The sequence below is a fragment of the Lycorma delicatula genome, chromosome 1 (genome assembly GCF_047948215.1).
Source record: "Lycorma delicatula isolate Av1 chromosome 1, ASM4794821v1, whole genome shotgun sequence".
NCBI lineage: Eukaryota > Metazoa > Arthropoda > Insecta > Hemiptera > Fulgoridae > Lycorma > Lycorma delicatula.
In genome coordinates, this window is record NC_134455.1 from 343,902,922 (window position 1) to 343,918,723 (window position 15,802).

The 15,802-nt window shown below is 30.6% G+C and overlaps 1 protein-coding gene across 1 annotated transcript in view; it reads left to right on the forward strand.

The window, feature by feature from the left end:
• The window catches only part of egg (SET domain bifurcated histone lysine methyltransferase eggless), a 148,880-nt gene that overhangs the window by 56,200 nt on the left and 76,878 nt on the right, over positions 1–15,802 (forward strand). Inside the window, exons 11-12 of the mRNA XM_075382333.1 lie at positions 4,095–4,158; positions 12,036–12,184. Of these exons, the coding sequence (XP_075238448.1) occupies positions 4,095–4,158; positions 12,036–12,184 (213 nt within the window). The remainder of the gene's footprint in view (positions 1–4,094; positions 4,159–12,035; positions 12,185–15,802) is intronic.

Here is a 15,802-nt window from a genome sequence, read left to right on the forward strand (position 1 = left end):
TCATCTCACCCAGTGCTTGGTAGACGTCTTTTGTAGTGGGAGGGTTGATATTTTCTAGTGGTGCTGTTATTAGGGTGTTGGTGTTGAAGTTTTGGAATTCTGTTGGTTCTTCGCAATTTAAGAGTATGTTGAAATATTTAGCTAGTATTCTGCATTATCTTTATTGTTATGGGCCAATTCACAGTTTTCATTTTTTAGAGCTAATTTTTTAAGGTTTTATAGTAGTCTCTCATCTGTTTTATTGAATTATTCTTCTATCGACTTCTGTGTGTCATTATCATGTTGTCGTTTTATTCTCCGTAGGGTTCGGATGATTTCTTTTCTTTGTTTTACTAGGTTTTGGAAGGGTGTTTCTGATTTTTGGGATTGGTGAAATAGCCATGCTTGATGTCTTTTTCACATTTGCTGTTCCACCATTGATGCTTTTTACGGGATTTTATTGGGGCTAATTCTTCTGCGATTTGTTTAAGGTTGTTGAACTAGATCTTTGAGTTTATCAATGATTGTTATTTTTTCAGTTGCTTTTTGGTAATTTTCATTCTTGATTAGTTGGGTAGGGACCATTTTTCTTTGGTGTTAGGGGCTTGGTTTTGTTGCTTTCTTTGGGGAGTAAATTTAATTTTCTTTTGACTAAATAGTAATCTGAGCCTGTGTCTACTCCTCGGAGATTTTTTACATCTCCTTGTGCTGGTTTTTTTTCATGAAGACATGGTCTAGTTGTCTGCTCATTCTCCATTGTGTAATAAGAGTGTTTCCAGGCTTTGAGTTTTTGAGGTTTCCTCTTTAAATATGTAGGTTTTGAGATTAGGTTGTGGTTTCTACAGAGATCGATGAATCTCTGTTCGTTTTTGTTTATTTTCTTTTGGATAGGCCATTTTCCAATGATGTTGCAGTATTATCTTTCTCTGCCTAGTTGAGCATTGAAGTCTCCAATTAATTGTTTAACATGGTTTTTGAGGATGTTATTTATAGTCAGGTTGAGCAGATCCCAGAACTTTTTTGTTTCTTTACAGTCTTTTGGGGAATTATTTTTATTATTAATGGGTGTGTGGTTGCTTATTATAGTGTATATTCTATTAGGTGCTTTTAGGGTGAGCATTCTGCTCCAGTGACAAATCATTTCCATAAATTTACCATTTGCAAAATTGCATCAACGATGATGAAGAAGATTATATATCAAAGTGAAGAAATAACACAATTTTAAAATGTAACAAAGTAAGAATTGTTTTTATTTTTAAGTTCATCTGCTATTAATCTTTACTAAAGCACTATTTATCTTTATATTTTAGACTTCGTAAGACATTTTTAATACCTTAAGGTTGATTTTGCAATCTAAAATAATTAAATAGTTTTTCCACCATAAATGAAATCAAGCAACTATTAAAAATCCTAAAAAAAATTCCTAGAAAGTTGTTTTAAATTATATTTAAAATAACTTTTTGCTTATTGGTGGGATGTTTACCTAACTAGAGTTTAAATATGGAGTTTATTATTTTGAGGCTGACTAAAAAGCCTGTTCCAAAGTTTGGGACATTTTTCATCACTCTCTTCCCCGATATATGTTTGCAGAGTCTATATCTTTGAGATTCCATGGGATCCTGGTCATTGTTTCTTATTTCCTGCAGACCCATGATGAGAATTTTGTGTTGGTTTGTTAGGCCAGTTATTATTTTTAGTTTACATTGTGTGTGGAAATGTAGGTGATTTGCTGTGGTTTCATTTTGGACTTTGTATTTTTCTTGTTTGTGTGTATAGTATTGGGGCATTCCAATGCTTCCAATCACAAGTTATTTTCTAAGTGGCAGCCCATCGTATCCAAATGTTGCCTTCTCTGAACTCTGGTGTTCAGCCAGTGGAGTATTCCTCTTTAAAAGACCTTTCAAGGTTGACTGCAAAGGGGTCACCTTTGGTGGGATTAGGTCCCAAGTTACAGCTGTAGATGTGATCTAGTGAGTTGATAGTGAGATGTAATTTGATGATAAGCTCTGAACTTTGTTTAGATTCAGTTCACTGGACAAATTTCTCCTATTTGCTCCAGAGGCACACTTCGTGGAGGCTCAATCCGACTTTTGTTAAAGTTGTTTTTTTGGAGAAAAGTTACAAAGACTGATCATAAACATTATGTCCATAATATATATATATATACTTCATATTTACTTCTATAATTTAATTGATTTTCAGTTGATTTACAAATTTAGACTAACTTATTGATTAATGATTAAATTAGTTTTCTTTTTATTAATGAATTAATTTATTGTCTTTTATTAACAATTTTTAATATTTATTTGGTGTAGGTCCGGACTTCAGGATAACATTATCTTGATAAAGAAAAACTTTATATCCAAAATAATTTTAAATTATATATTGGGCAGTCTACATGCTTATTTATAATAAGGTACTTCATTTATTTTTAAGAAATGTGGTTTTCTTAGTTTAAACTGTCTGAGAAATAATAGAGTAACTTCTTATTCCCACTTATCCCAGATGTGGAAATCAAGCATTTTTTGCTCAAGTTCACAATATTTTTTATACTTGAAATCCAAAGTTGAAATTTAAGGTGCAATTTTAAGATTTTTATCTGGACCTTCTACAGGGATATTGCAGGTGAAAAATTGAAAAAATCAAAACTTTAATTTTTAAGCGGGTGTACTTTTTAAAGACTAAACGGTCACCCTTGATGTTTTATATAAAGTAACCATTCTCCTATATATAAAATCACAGAAAACATTGAGGCTGAGAAACTGTTCCTTTTTTGAGAAACTACCCTATAAAAATTGAATTTTATTCAGCCACATTTGATAACTTTCCACTACAAAGCGTACATGAACAAAATGATAGAAGGCAGGTAAATAGGGCTTTGATTTGTAGGCCAGAACTTATTGAACACAATGCAGTTAATTTGAAAAGTAGAACAACCCAGTGTAATTTAGAAAATCGTAGGTGCCTGCAATTTGACAATGTGAAGAACGTGAAAAACAGCGTGAGGCTTAAAACAAAAATGGCTGCCATTTTTAAACCATATTTAAACCAATTATTTTTTTGGATCACTTTGATTTTATCACATATAAGTAGAAAGTTAAAATACAAAAGTTTAGCACATGTAATGTAGATATAATTTTGTTTATTTATAATATTTTGAAGTCAAAACGCATACTAGAATGTTCTTTAATTTTATGTATTTTGTTAATATATTTTCCCCTTTACAAAGTCATTAGAAAACAATACCATATATTAATTAGTATGAAATACCCTGGTAAGTGGAAGCTATACCTAACTTTTTTTAACTTAAAAAGATACAAGAACTGATTTATTAAATGTGGTACTTGTTCTTATTTCACATTCTTTCTTATTGGAGGTGCTACTCATCGAGGTAGGTCTTGCTTACTTACATTGTTACAGTCATATTTGCTTTAAAAGCTTATGCAAGTATTTAAGTGTATGCAGTGTAAACATACATTTGAAATTCTGAAATTTGCATATTTGAACTCATGAAGTGCATTTCATAAGTATTTTTATAAATGAATTTGTATTACATTATCTTATTCACAACTTACTGAAATTTATGTGCTCTGAGTACTGTTACTAAGTTCTAACCTTTGCTTAATTGGATTGTAGAGAATTATTTAGCATAGATTAAGGAAATCATGAATATGTGTGGTGTATCATTTGATAGATATCTTTTACCCGTAATGCCTTTTTGGCATCAAATTTATGAATAAAGTTCTTTAAAAGTATTCTAGGATTCCTTGTTATCTTACATTTATGTGTATTGGCAACAGTAGTGGATTAATTATTCTGTAAATATAGAATGTTATTTTAAAGTTTTTAATTATAAAAAGGAAAAAAGTTGTTAGTATTAAACATTTCATCATATGTCGGTTATTATTTGATACTCCAGTAACTCTTCAGGAGTAACTACCAATGAATGAACTACATGATAGTTGAAAAAAGAAGTCATTTTACTTTTGCAAGGTATTATTTTGTATTTAGAAAATGAGTCAGTTTCTAATTTAAACATTTTTTTTTAGATATTTAAAAGCGCATTTTAAGCATAATTTAAAAATTTATACTGATTAATGTTTTTTTTTTTTCAGAGGAAGATGCCATATGTTGAGTACACAAGAAATGTTGATGTAGAGGAGAAAGGAGACGAAGAAGGTAAATATGCAGTTGTAGTATCTGCTTCCAGAATTACATTTTTATTAAAAAAGACTATATAATCAAGTACTGAAGAATATGTATTTTGAATGTTTTTTTTTTTTTTTTTTTGTCTTCAGTCATTTGACTGGTTTGATGCAGCTCTCCAAGATTCCCTATCTAGTGCTAGTCGTTTCATTTCAGTATACCCTCTACATCCTACATCCCCAACAATTTGTTTTACATACTCCAAACGTGGCCTGCCTACACAATTTTTCCCTTCTACCTGTCCTTCCAATATTAAAGCGACTATTCCAGGATGCCTTAGTATGTGGCCTATAAGTCTGTCTCTTCTTTTAACTATATTCTTCCAAATGCTTCTTTCTTCATCTATTTGCCGCAATACCTCTTCATTTGTCACTTTATCCACCCATCTGATTTTTAACATTCTCCTATAGCACCACATTTCAAAAGCTTCTAACCTTTTCTTCTCAGATACTCCGATCGTCCAAGTTTCACTTCCATATAAAGCGACACTCCAAACATACACTTTCAAAAATCTTTTCCTGACATTTAAATTCATTTTTGATGTAAACAAATTATATTTCTTACTGAAGGCTCGTTTAGCTTGTGCTATTCGGCATTTTATATCGCTCCTGCTTCGTCCATCTTTAGTAATTTTACTTCCCAAATAACAAAATTCTTCTACCTCCATAATCTTTTCTCCTCCTATTTTCACATTCAGGGGTCCATCTTTGTTATTTCTACTACATTTCATTACTTTTGTTTTGTTCTTGTTTATTTTCATGCGATAGTTCTTGCGTAGGACTTCATCTATGCCATTCATTGTTTCTTCTAAATCCTTTTTACTCTCGGCTAGAATTACTATATCATCAGCAAATCGTAGCATCTTTATCTTTTCACCTTGTACTGTTACTCCGAATCTAAATTGTTCTTTAATATCATTAACTGCTAGTTCCATGTAAAGATTAAAAAGTAACGGAGATAGGGAACATCCTTGTCGGACTCCCTTTCTTATTAGGGCTTCTTTCTTATGTTCTTCAATTGTTATTGTTGCTGTTTGGTTCCTGTACATGTTAGCAATTGTTCTTCTATCTCTGTATTTGAACCCTAATTTTTTTAAAATGCTGAACATTTTATTCCAATCTACGTTATCGAAAGCCTTTTCTAGGTCTATAAACGCCAAGTATGTTGGTTTGTTTTTCTTTAATCTTCCTTCTACTATTAATCTGAGGCCTAAAATTGCTTCCCTTGTCCCTATACTTTTCCTGAAACCAAATTGGTCTTCTCCTAACACTTCTTCCACTCTCCTCTCAATTCTTCTGTATAAAATTCTAGTTAAGATTTTTGATGCATGACTAGTTAAACTAATTGTTCTGTATTCTTCACATTTATCTGCCCCTGCTTTCTTTGGTATCATAACTATAACACTTTTTTTGAAGTCTGACGGAAATTCCCCTTTTTCATAAATATTACACACCAGTTTGTATAATCTATCAATCGCTTCCTCACCTGCACTGCGCAGTAATTCTACAGGTATTCCGTCTATTCCAGGAGCCTTTCTGCCATTTAAATCTTTTAATGCTCTCTTAAATTCAGATCTCAGTATTGTTTCTCCCATTTCATCCTCCTCAACTTCCTCTTCTTCCTACATTTTGAATGTAATAATATTTAATCAATGTTAATTAACAGAAACTGCGTATTAATGAAAAATTGTTACAATTGTTTTCATTATTATTACATTCTGTTTTAAGTAATGTATGTTACAAAGATTATTTTATATATACAAAAAGGTTGCTTTCTTTTTAATTTAAATCATATATATTTTATTTAGTAAGTATAAACTTTTATATTAGTAGTATGTGACTTATGTTTAGGTTAATCTCCATTTTAGATATTTGTTTTATTTTACTTGTTTCATTACTCTGATAAAATTTAATTTGTTGGAATATGCAGTAGGAATGTTTGTTAAACAAACAAGAGAGATAAATCATATGTAACAAAAATATTATGCAGTACACAATACACTGAATAACTTTTTACGACAATTCGTTATTCTGTACCTTAATTCATTTGTATTATAATTTATTCAATTACGGGTGGCCGGAAAGTCATCGTACCCTCTAATGTTAAAACTAAAAATTTTTAAGGAGTTATAAATGAAAAATGCTATGCAATAATGAATTATTTTATTTACTCACTTTGATACATAGTATTAACTTTAATATTCCACTGGGTCTGTGTGTTCACCCTCATGTTGAACACACAATTCTATATGTCTCCACATGCTCTGTGACATGTGATGGAGCATTTCTGGTGTTGCATTGTAGAAGGCATCCCTCACATCGTCATGCAATTCTTCATTTGTGGTGTAGCAACATGTAGATTAGTGTGCCTTGATAATACCCCATAATGAATTAGCTGGTGTGGTGAGATCAGGACTTTGTGGTGGCCATGATAATGAAGCTTGTGACACTGGAGTATTGCGGCCAATCCAAATTTTTCATACAGAAATGCATGGTCTGATAGAGCAAAATGTGCAGGTCCTCCATTCTGCTGCAGCCAAACTTGTTCCATGAGATCCTTCCCTTGAAGCTGTGGGATTAACCAATCATGTCTCCAAACATCTCTAAATAAGTTTGTGCATTCATTGGCCCGTCAAAATAATAGGGACCAAACAAATGACGAGGTGACATTCCAGCCCTTATCATGACTTGCGGTGGATTTCTTTCCAACTTGTTATGTAATAAGAATTTTCTTTCTCCCAAAGTAACATTTTTCTGGCATACGAACTGCAGTAGATTGCTCATTTTTCAGTAAAAAGCACCTTTCCATGGTGTACTGCAACATCAGATGAAATGGTCTAACTTTCAAGTTCTTTTTCATATGATCTTGCATTGTCATCTGTGGTATACAAAGTTCAGCTGACCGTTTACGAGTTGATCTCATTGAGGATTATTCCATTCAAACTGTAACAGCAGCACATGTTTCTTACCGCGCTAATTTTCATCCACTTCGCCACATGTCTTTAACATTGCCTAATTCAAATGCTTGTTTTTCCAAAGTCAACATTGTTGCTTTGTGTGGTGGTGGGTTATTAAAACATTGCCGAAATGTATCGCTAATTACCTTCATTGTTTGGTTAATATGTTGTTGTTCATGAACCCATACACTTGGTACTAACGCTCCTAGACCTTGTAACTATGTCAGCCATTTAACACAACTGTTGTTGGGAAATATTACAAAATAAAATGACACAGCTCGTTTTTGCCAAAAGAATTGGACTTTAATTTATCACACAAATAAACTGCATATAGGCTAATAATATGAAAATCTGCAATTTAACAAAGCCTGAAAACAAAAGAACTTAAATCACCTTTTTTTACAATCATATACTTATAAACATAACATCAATAAACATAGTGTAATTGGAAAACTGTTGCATTACTGACATATTCTGTAATAATAAAAAATTAGCAATGAACAAATGTTATTAACTTAGAAAAATAAACTACAATAATTCTTATCATTGGCACTGGTCTTTTCTGATTTATGAACATCTTCATACTTATCATTAAATAATTAAAACTTGCATTTCTAGTTTGGTATAGAAAAAAAGGCCACGATAATATTCCAGTATAAAAAAAAGGTTAATTACAATATAATCAATTACATCCAAAATGTCATGCAGTTAATATTATTCTACATGTTTTATTCTTGTAAACTAGGCATAAAGCTAAACAAAAAAAGTATTTAAATTTAAACAAACAACATAATAGGTTTTGAAAAATATGTTATCTCTATAGTAAAAATTCACAACACAATTATCGATGACAACCTAATCGCATACAGAGCTTCTAAAAGCAAGATACATAATTTTGAATTTTCAATTTTTAGTGGTGCCATCTCTTAGTTACAAAATGCAATGAGACTGAACATTGTCGCAGAAATTCATAAACAATACACAAAAATGTGACAACCACTGCACCATTTTAATATTGTGCGTTAATGTAAACTATGTATATATTAACATATTGAAGAACAGTAATAAACCAGACAGTCTTTATTTTCATTTTCATATGCACAATGTTAACGTGAAAACATGAGCTCAATTTAACACCAGTACATAATTTTCAGCTATTTTGCATAACTATAAAATATAAGATCAACTGACTTTTAAACAAAGACTTTTAATGAACAACCAGAATATTATTAATAACAGTTATTCAATGACCTTAATCACACATTATTATTTTGTACAAAGATGAATCGTGAATTAAAGTACACATATATACATACAGTTAGTCCTTGGCTTAATCTACAGTGGTGTATCAGAAAATACAGAGGTAACACTTTGTTACTAGAAATTGAATAATACGGAGCATCACAAATTTGTAATAACCAGTTTGGAAAGATCCTGCTTCGATAAATTTGGCTGGTTTGTAGTAACTGAACCACTTTCAACACTAGACATTATCTATTGAATTAAAAAATTAACTTATCAAAGAAATGAGGCAAAACAATCATAGAAATCTGTGAAATTACGAAACACTAACGAGTACAACAAGACGAAATGGGGACCGAGTATTACCATACTAAACTCAACGTTTCTAGTACGAACACGTTTATGAATGCACAAAGGCGACGAATATAACCACACTAAAATCAATGTTTCTAGTACGAACACGTTTATGAATGCACAAAGGCGACGAATATAACCACATAATACGAGAGAGAGAGAGAGAGAGAAACGAGAGCGAATCGCAAGCATCCACACATCGTGGACATCTGTCCTGCACTATACGAGATAGAAGCGAGAGCGAATTGCAGGCATCCACACATCATGGAAATTCAACCTGAACTGACAAAAGGTGGCGTGATGAGAAGAGGGAGAAACAAACTAGACCGTAAACAGAAGAGTATGTGTTGATGACAGCGGGTAGTGTGCAAGTGTTAGTGTGAGACGATTAGAAAAACGTGTGGAATTCGGTAACGAAGACAAAACAAAAATTTTTACAAGCAAGCAGACCATTAAAAGAATTATGTAAGACTGATAAAATAATTTCTGAATACGAAAAAGTTGAGGAATGACATCATGGCTAACAAAGAAAATTAGACTTGCAGGAACTATGACAATATTAAAATTGGAAATAACAAAACACAGTTAAGACTAATATATTAAGACTAAACAGCAATAAATAATGCGTGATAGAAATACGCTGACAATATTATGATGATGATGCAACAGTCAGTCAGACTGGAGCCGAGAGAGTTGATAATGAAAACAACACGCCAAAACAACCTATTCTAAAAGTACACATATGATAAGCCCTACGAAAGTGCAAAATAAATTTACCAAGCCTGTAATAACTACAAGACTCAACCATAACCTTGAATTTATTGGATTAAAAGCTACTTTACGCATTGGCGTAAACAACTGTCTTTTACTCAGAGTGTGTGATGTAAAAAACTGTTGCCAACCGATCCCAACAAAAATACTGTGTGTTCTAAATATATATTCTAACTCATATTTTGTGTTAACTTTAGGGGTACAGTGACTTCCTGACCACGCTGTATATCTGAAATGTCCAACTGCAAGTTTACGTTCCTTTTTCTTTTATTATTGATAAAACATTTTATTGCAACAGAATATAAAAGACCTTAAACTGCACCTAAAATCAGTCCTTGAAATTTTTGTTGATATAGATGAGGCAACAATTTTGGCCTGTTCTAGTAAACCCTGGCTTGTCAGTTAATGGAATCTTGTTATTTACAATTATATTATTTATTTTTATCTCCAAGAGTATACAAGTTCTTGGATACCTTTTGTACATGTTTCTATGACACGTGATGCTGATAGATGTTTTGTAATAATTGGCATAATAAAATTAACAAAAATAGTAGAAGTCCAAGAGAAACTCTTAAGAGGGTGTAAATTACAGGTTCATATGTTATACATGTTTTTTATGTTAGGTTTAAAAAGTATATTATCTGTTTTATATATATATATATATATATATATAACATGAAATGCGGTTAGCAAAATTATTTTATTGTTTTCCCAGTATTACAGCACCTGTATACTAATTTTTGTAGTACAAAAAAGTACTTTTATGAAAATTAAGTTTATCAGTTTCATTTTCTTAATTTAATTATTAGTAAAGAAATGATTTTAATTATTTTCTAATATTTTAATGTGTAATTAGGTGTTTTTCATTTGATTTATACAGGTTTGCTGGTAAAAAGTGAAAATGAGTTTTTATCCTATTTTTAGTTGTAATTTTTTGTCTTACATGTACAAAACTCAGTCGATTTTGGAGATTTACTCTTGCTTCACATATCTACCTGAAATCAAATTGTATATCTTGAATGTAACATTTTTTTATTATGATTATTGCACCTTTTGTTTTATCAAATATACAAATTTAATCACTAATTTTTTCTTTTTAAGTAAAATTTAAATACCACCTTAGGCCCATAGTTAAACTGTTAGGTAAAATTCCCTTACATAAACTATTATTAATATTTTTTAATAACTCTGCATTGTAGTAAACTAATTTTTAATAAAAGAATTCTTAGACTAAAAATGTAGACTAATCAGTATTAATTTCATATGATAAGTTCCTTAGTCATTATTGAATATTTTTTGTGAGTATTTTGTTGGCTATTTTTGTTATAGCTTGTCTGTTACATTTTTTTTTGTTGTGATTGTACATTTGCTTTTATTAAATGTACAAATTATAATTAGGTTTAGAAGCTAATATACTATGATTACCTCTTTTAAATAAACTATGATTACCTTAGGCCTTCAGTCAAAATATTAAACTTGTTTAGTTTTTGTCACACTCTGAATAACATTGTGAAAAATTGAAATGGATTATGGAACTTTATTCCTACTGTACATTTCCCTGAAATCGGATAGTATATCGTATTGGGGAATTTTTGTTATTTCTTGCCTATAGCATTTTTTATTGTGATTGCACTTTTTGTTTTATCAAATATGCTGTTATAATTGAATATATTTTTTTGTTTTGGTTCACTCAGTTTGTAAATTATTATTTACTACTAATCAGTAGCTAAACCATTAAGAAAATTCTCTGATATTTCTCTAAATCTTTATACCCCCATTTTTTTATTGTTTCAGTAGTATGTTATTACATATTTTTAGTTCAATTATTGGGTTAAGTTATTTAGATCTGGTACCATAGTCAGTACCCACCAGGTTGGTCTAGTGGTGAACGCGTCTTCCCAAATCAGCTGATTTGGAAGTTGAGAGTTCCAGCGTTCAAGTCCTAGTAAAGCCAGTTATTTTTACACGGACTTGAATACTAGATCGTGGATACCGGTGTTCTTTGGTGGTTGGATTTCAATTAACCACACATCTCAGGTATGGTCGAACTGAGAATGTACAAGACTACACTTCATTCACATTCATACATATCATCCTCACTCATCCTCTGAAGTATTATCTAAACGGTAGTTACCGGAGGCTAAACAGGAAAAAAGTAAGGTACCATAGTCAGTGTTTGTGTTTGTAAATAAACAGGTAATATGACAGTATAAGAACGTAGTATGAAATCTTTCTGATTAAGTAATGATATGTACAAACCATAGATTTTATAAAAAATAATTTTTAAAAAATTTTAAATTATGTTAGCTGTTTGTTAGCTGTTATGTTTACTTTTTGGGGTTAAGTATTTTCTAGATTTACTCTAAGTAAAACTGATTTACTTCATCGTAATCATATTCTGTTTTAAAGATCTCTTGAAATTCCTTGATATCCTAATTATGCCTTATTTTGATATTCAATGTACACATGGTTCTTGCTGATAATGTAAGCTATGTAGTTTTTGTCATTTTATGAAATATTGTTACAGAACTTGTCAAAGCTTCAGAAATTGTTCCTTCAAGATCAGTAGCAAGAAAGAGTACAAATAGAAAACCTATTCAGGATCATTTGGGTCCTGTGAATGCATCCGAGAAACCTAAAGAATACATTGAGCAGCAGCATCCTGGATACTTTGTAGTTAGTATTAATTATTTACTATTTGAATTTTTTAATGCTGTAATTAATTATGCTGGTTTGTTCACTGATTACAGTTGATGGATTTACATCCATCATTAATTTCTCAAAGGAAGCATTTTAAATCATGGAGATACAGCCTCTATGTTTATCCTCTGAATTTCTTTTGAGATATAAATAAATGTCTTACTCTTCTATTTTCTGTTCCAAAACTCATCTTAATTTTATTTGAAGTATCACTTGTTCAAATCCTGTCGTGCTACAAAAATTTATTTGTCATCATTAATAGTAATTGTAATGGAGTAACACCTGCAATTACTTGAATGAGTAAATAGGCCTTTTTGACGATTAAAACACTGGCCAAAAATCTGTACATTGATTTTAAAAAAATTTTTTTAATTATATTTTGGATTGTAGAATATCTTATATTAGTATCTTCAATCTTCTTATTGACTTTTTGATGCATGAGAAATCAACATGAGTACTTTTTGTTTGTATCAGATGTAATAATCATTTAATTATTTGAATATTATTTATCTAACTGGTATAGATCAGAATTTACTTGATTAACCGGATTTAATGAATAAAACCTGTTAATATAGATATTTAATAAAGGAATTGTAGTGAAAGGTGTTAAAATATATTTTTATCAATAATTTTCACTTAAAAAAAATTATTTTTAAGACATGAGGGCAAATACATTTTACACTTATCTTAAAATTATTTTTTAAGCATTTGAAAATTTTCATAAGTGTATGTTGAACTAAAATTTCGACTTGAAATGAGTATCTAATAGCATAGTTTAGGTTTGTTTTCAGTTATATAGTTTAAGTGTAGCATGTATGCATTACAGGCTCATCTTTATACTATCTTATACTAGGATTACAAGGGTGAAGAAAGATGGATATTGAAAAAAGAATGATTAAACACGAATCATTAAACAGTAGACATCAAACATCAACTGAAAATGAGACAGATAAACCCTTCCAAAGTAATGTTTTAAAGCCCCTTTCAATAGTGGGTGTCCATCCCCACAATCTTCAGGAGAGGAATCTATCTTTACTGAGGATGGAAGCAGCTCATTAGTTATTACTGTATCATATTGACAAACTCAAATAGATGTTATAAAAATTTATACATTAGATTGATATTTAATGATTACTGTAATACTTATGATGATACAACTATAATATAAAAAGTGTCAATGATTTTGAATGCTTGTTTTCAAGGAATTATAGGAGACATTTTGGGGAACATGATTTTTTTTGTGTAATGATAACATTTATATTTTATTTTTAAAAAAAATTGCTACTATGAAATGTATTTGTGTTTGAGAAGTAATTGAGTGAAACAAGTATTAAACAAAGCTTAATCTAATCCAGGTTGACTGTTTTGGTATAAATCATAACCTCATATCATCTTTTTATTGGAAGTATTGTTTTATTACTAGCTGTTTATGGTTGTGATTAAAAGTCAATTTAAAATCATTGGACCTTTCTCTGAATTCCATTAACTGCACTAAGGAAGAAATAAGAATGGTGATAAATTTTCTGAATTCTGAAAGGAATGAAACCAGTAAAGAATGTTCATAGAATGCAATAGTAAATTGAAGAGAATGGTTTATGTGAAAGGAAGATCTACAAATGGATTAATCACTTTAAAAAATATAGGATTCTCTTTGTGATTAATTGTACATCTGTAGTAAAATTGATGAAAACAATATCCTGGTGTATCAGGTTTAGCTTTTTGGTGCAGCTCAAGGCTCAGCTTTTTTCACTTTACATCTTTTCAGAATACTGAAAACTGCAGTGAGCTACTGTGATCACTGAGGATAACTTATAAAGATGTGGTAAATTTTCAATAGGGGTATGATTTTGCTTCAGGATAACACTCAACCTCATACAAACACCAAAACTTTGCCTTCAAGATTTTGATTTTGAGCTGCTGGACCATCCACTGTACAGTTATGGTTGGCTCCAAGCCATTTTCCTTTCGTTTTTTTTTTAGTCCACTGAAAGAAGAGCTGCAGGAAATAGTTTTTTTTATGAAGAGGTCATGGAAACTGTGAGAAATAGGCTAAAAGGCTGAAAAATTTCTTTCAGGAAAAAATTATTAAAAGATAAACTAAATTCATTGAAGTAGTCGGGGATTATTTGAAAATTAAGCATATTAACATATTTCATTTACATAAGTGCAAATAAAAATGATTTTTTAAATTTCACTTTAATCTTGCTTTATGATTTGAGTGTCAATCATAAACCACCAATTGTAATAATTTAACAAAACTCACCTTTCAATCATTAGATCCTTGATCGTGCTCTGTCTGGATTCTTTATAATTTATTTTTATTATTTATGATGTAATATTTTTATGTTAAAAGAAAATCTTTATATAAAAGAGTATTATTTTTGTATGAAAGTAAATTTTGTACCCAATGCTTGTGAGAAAGTAAAATTAATATAATTAACATAATGGTTTGTATTTTCTGTTAATATTATATTTTGCAAATATAAATTTCTAATTCATAAACTAAGTGATAGTTTGTAATTTTCTTAATATTTGAATGTGTAATGTTTTAAACTGTACCAGTCTGATATTAATTTTTATTGTTTGTTTATAATTATAATTTTTCTACATTATCTTCTGAATTTGTTGGAATAGATATTCTATTACATTAGATAATTTCTAATTCCCATTTTTATATGTTTGGTGAAACATGGAACAGCTGATTGGTTTGTTTTACCAGTACATGCTATTATTTTTTATTTTTTACATTCTGCCTCGTAGATCGTACTTATTATTATTTGTATTAATATTGAAATGTTCTATTATTCTTTTATCTTTTAAAATAATATTAATCCTAATCTGTGTGCGTGTGTAAAAGTTACAATTACAAATTCTGAAATAAGTTTATAAAATTATGTATGTTGGTTGTTGCATGGGCATACACATATAACAGTCCTTTTTTAGTGAGCATGATGAGTGGCATCATTTCTCATACATTGTGGCGAGCGTAATTATGTTTTTATAACCAATTACACATTGGATCAGACATTTCATTGTGGACTGCTAAGTAGAGCATAGAGATAACATCAGTATCTGTCATTTGTTAAATGATGTAGGCCTGTGACAATGAAGTAATGAGCTGGGCAAGATTTTTAAGTGGCAGACATCTTTAAGAAAGGCAGAACATTACCAGAGAATGAAGAGTGGTCAAGGCATCTCCAAGGACAATGCTTGAAAATATGAATAAAATAAGACACCCTGTGAATCTGAATGATTGGATCCTCATAAAGGAAATTTCTGACTTCAATTTGTCATCTGAAACATCCTAGATAAGGTTCCTGTCCCTTAAATAGATAAGCATTGTAACACAACCTGTCTGGATCTCTGTCAGCAACTTTGGTTAACCTAAACTTCATGATCAGAACCAGTAATGAGAGTAGAACCTATGATGCTGAAACCCAGCAGCAGAGTTCACACTGGAGGAACCTATGCACTTTCCAAGACTGTAAAAGACAGCAAGTTAGAAGTATGATAAAGCGCAAGCGCATCATTTTCTTTGATGTTTGTGAAGTTGTGCACCAAAAATTCATTTTCAAAGATCAGGCTGTAAGCACT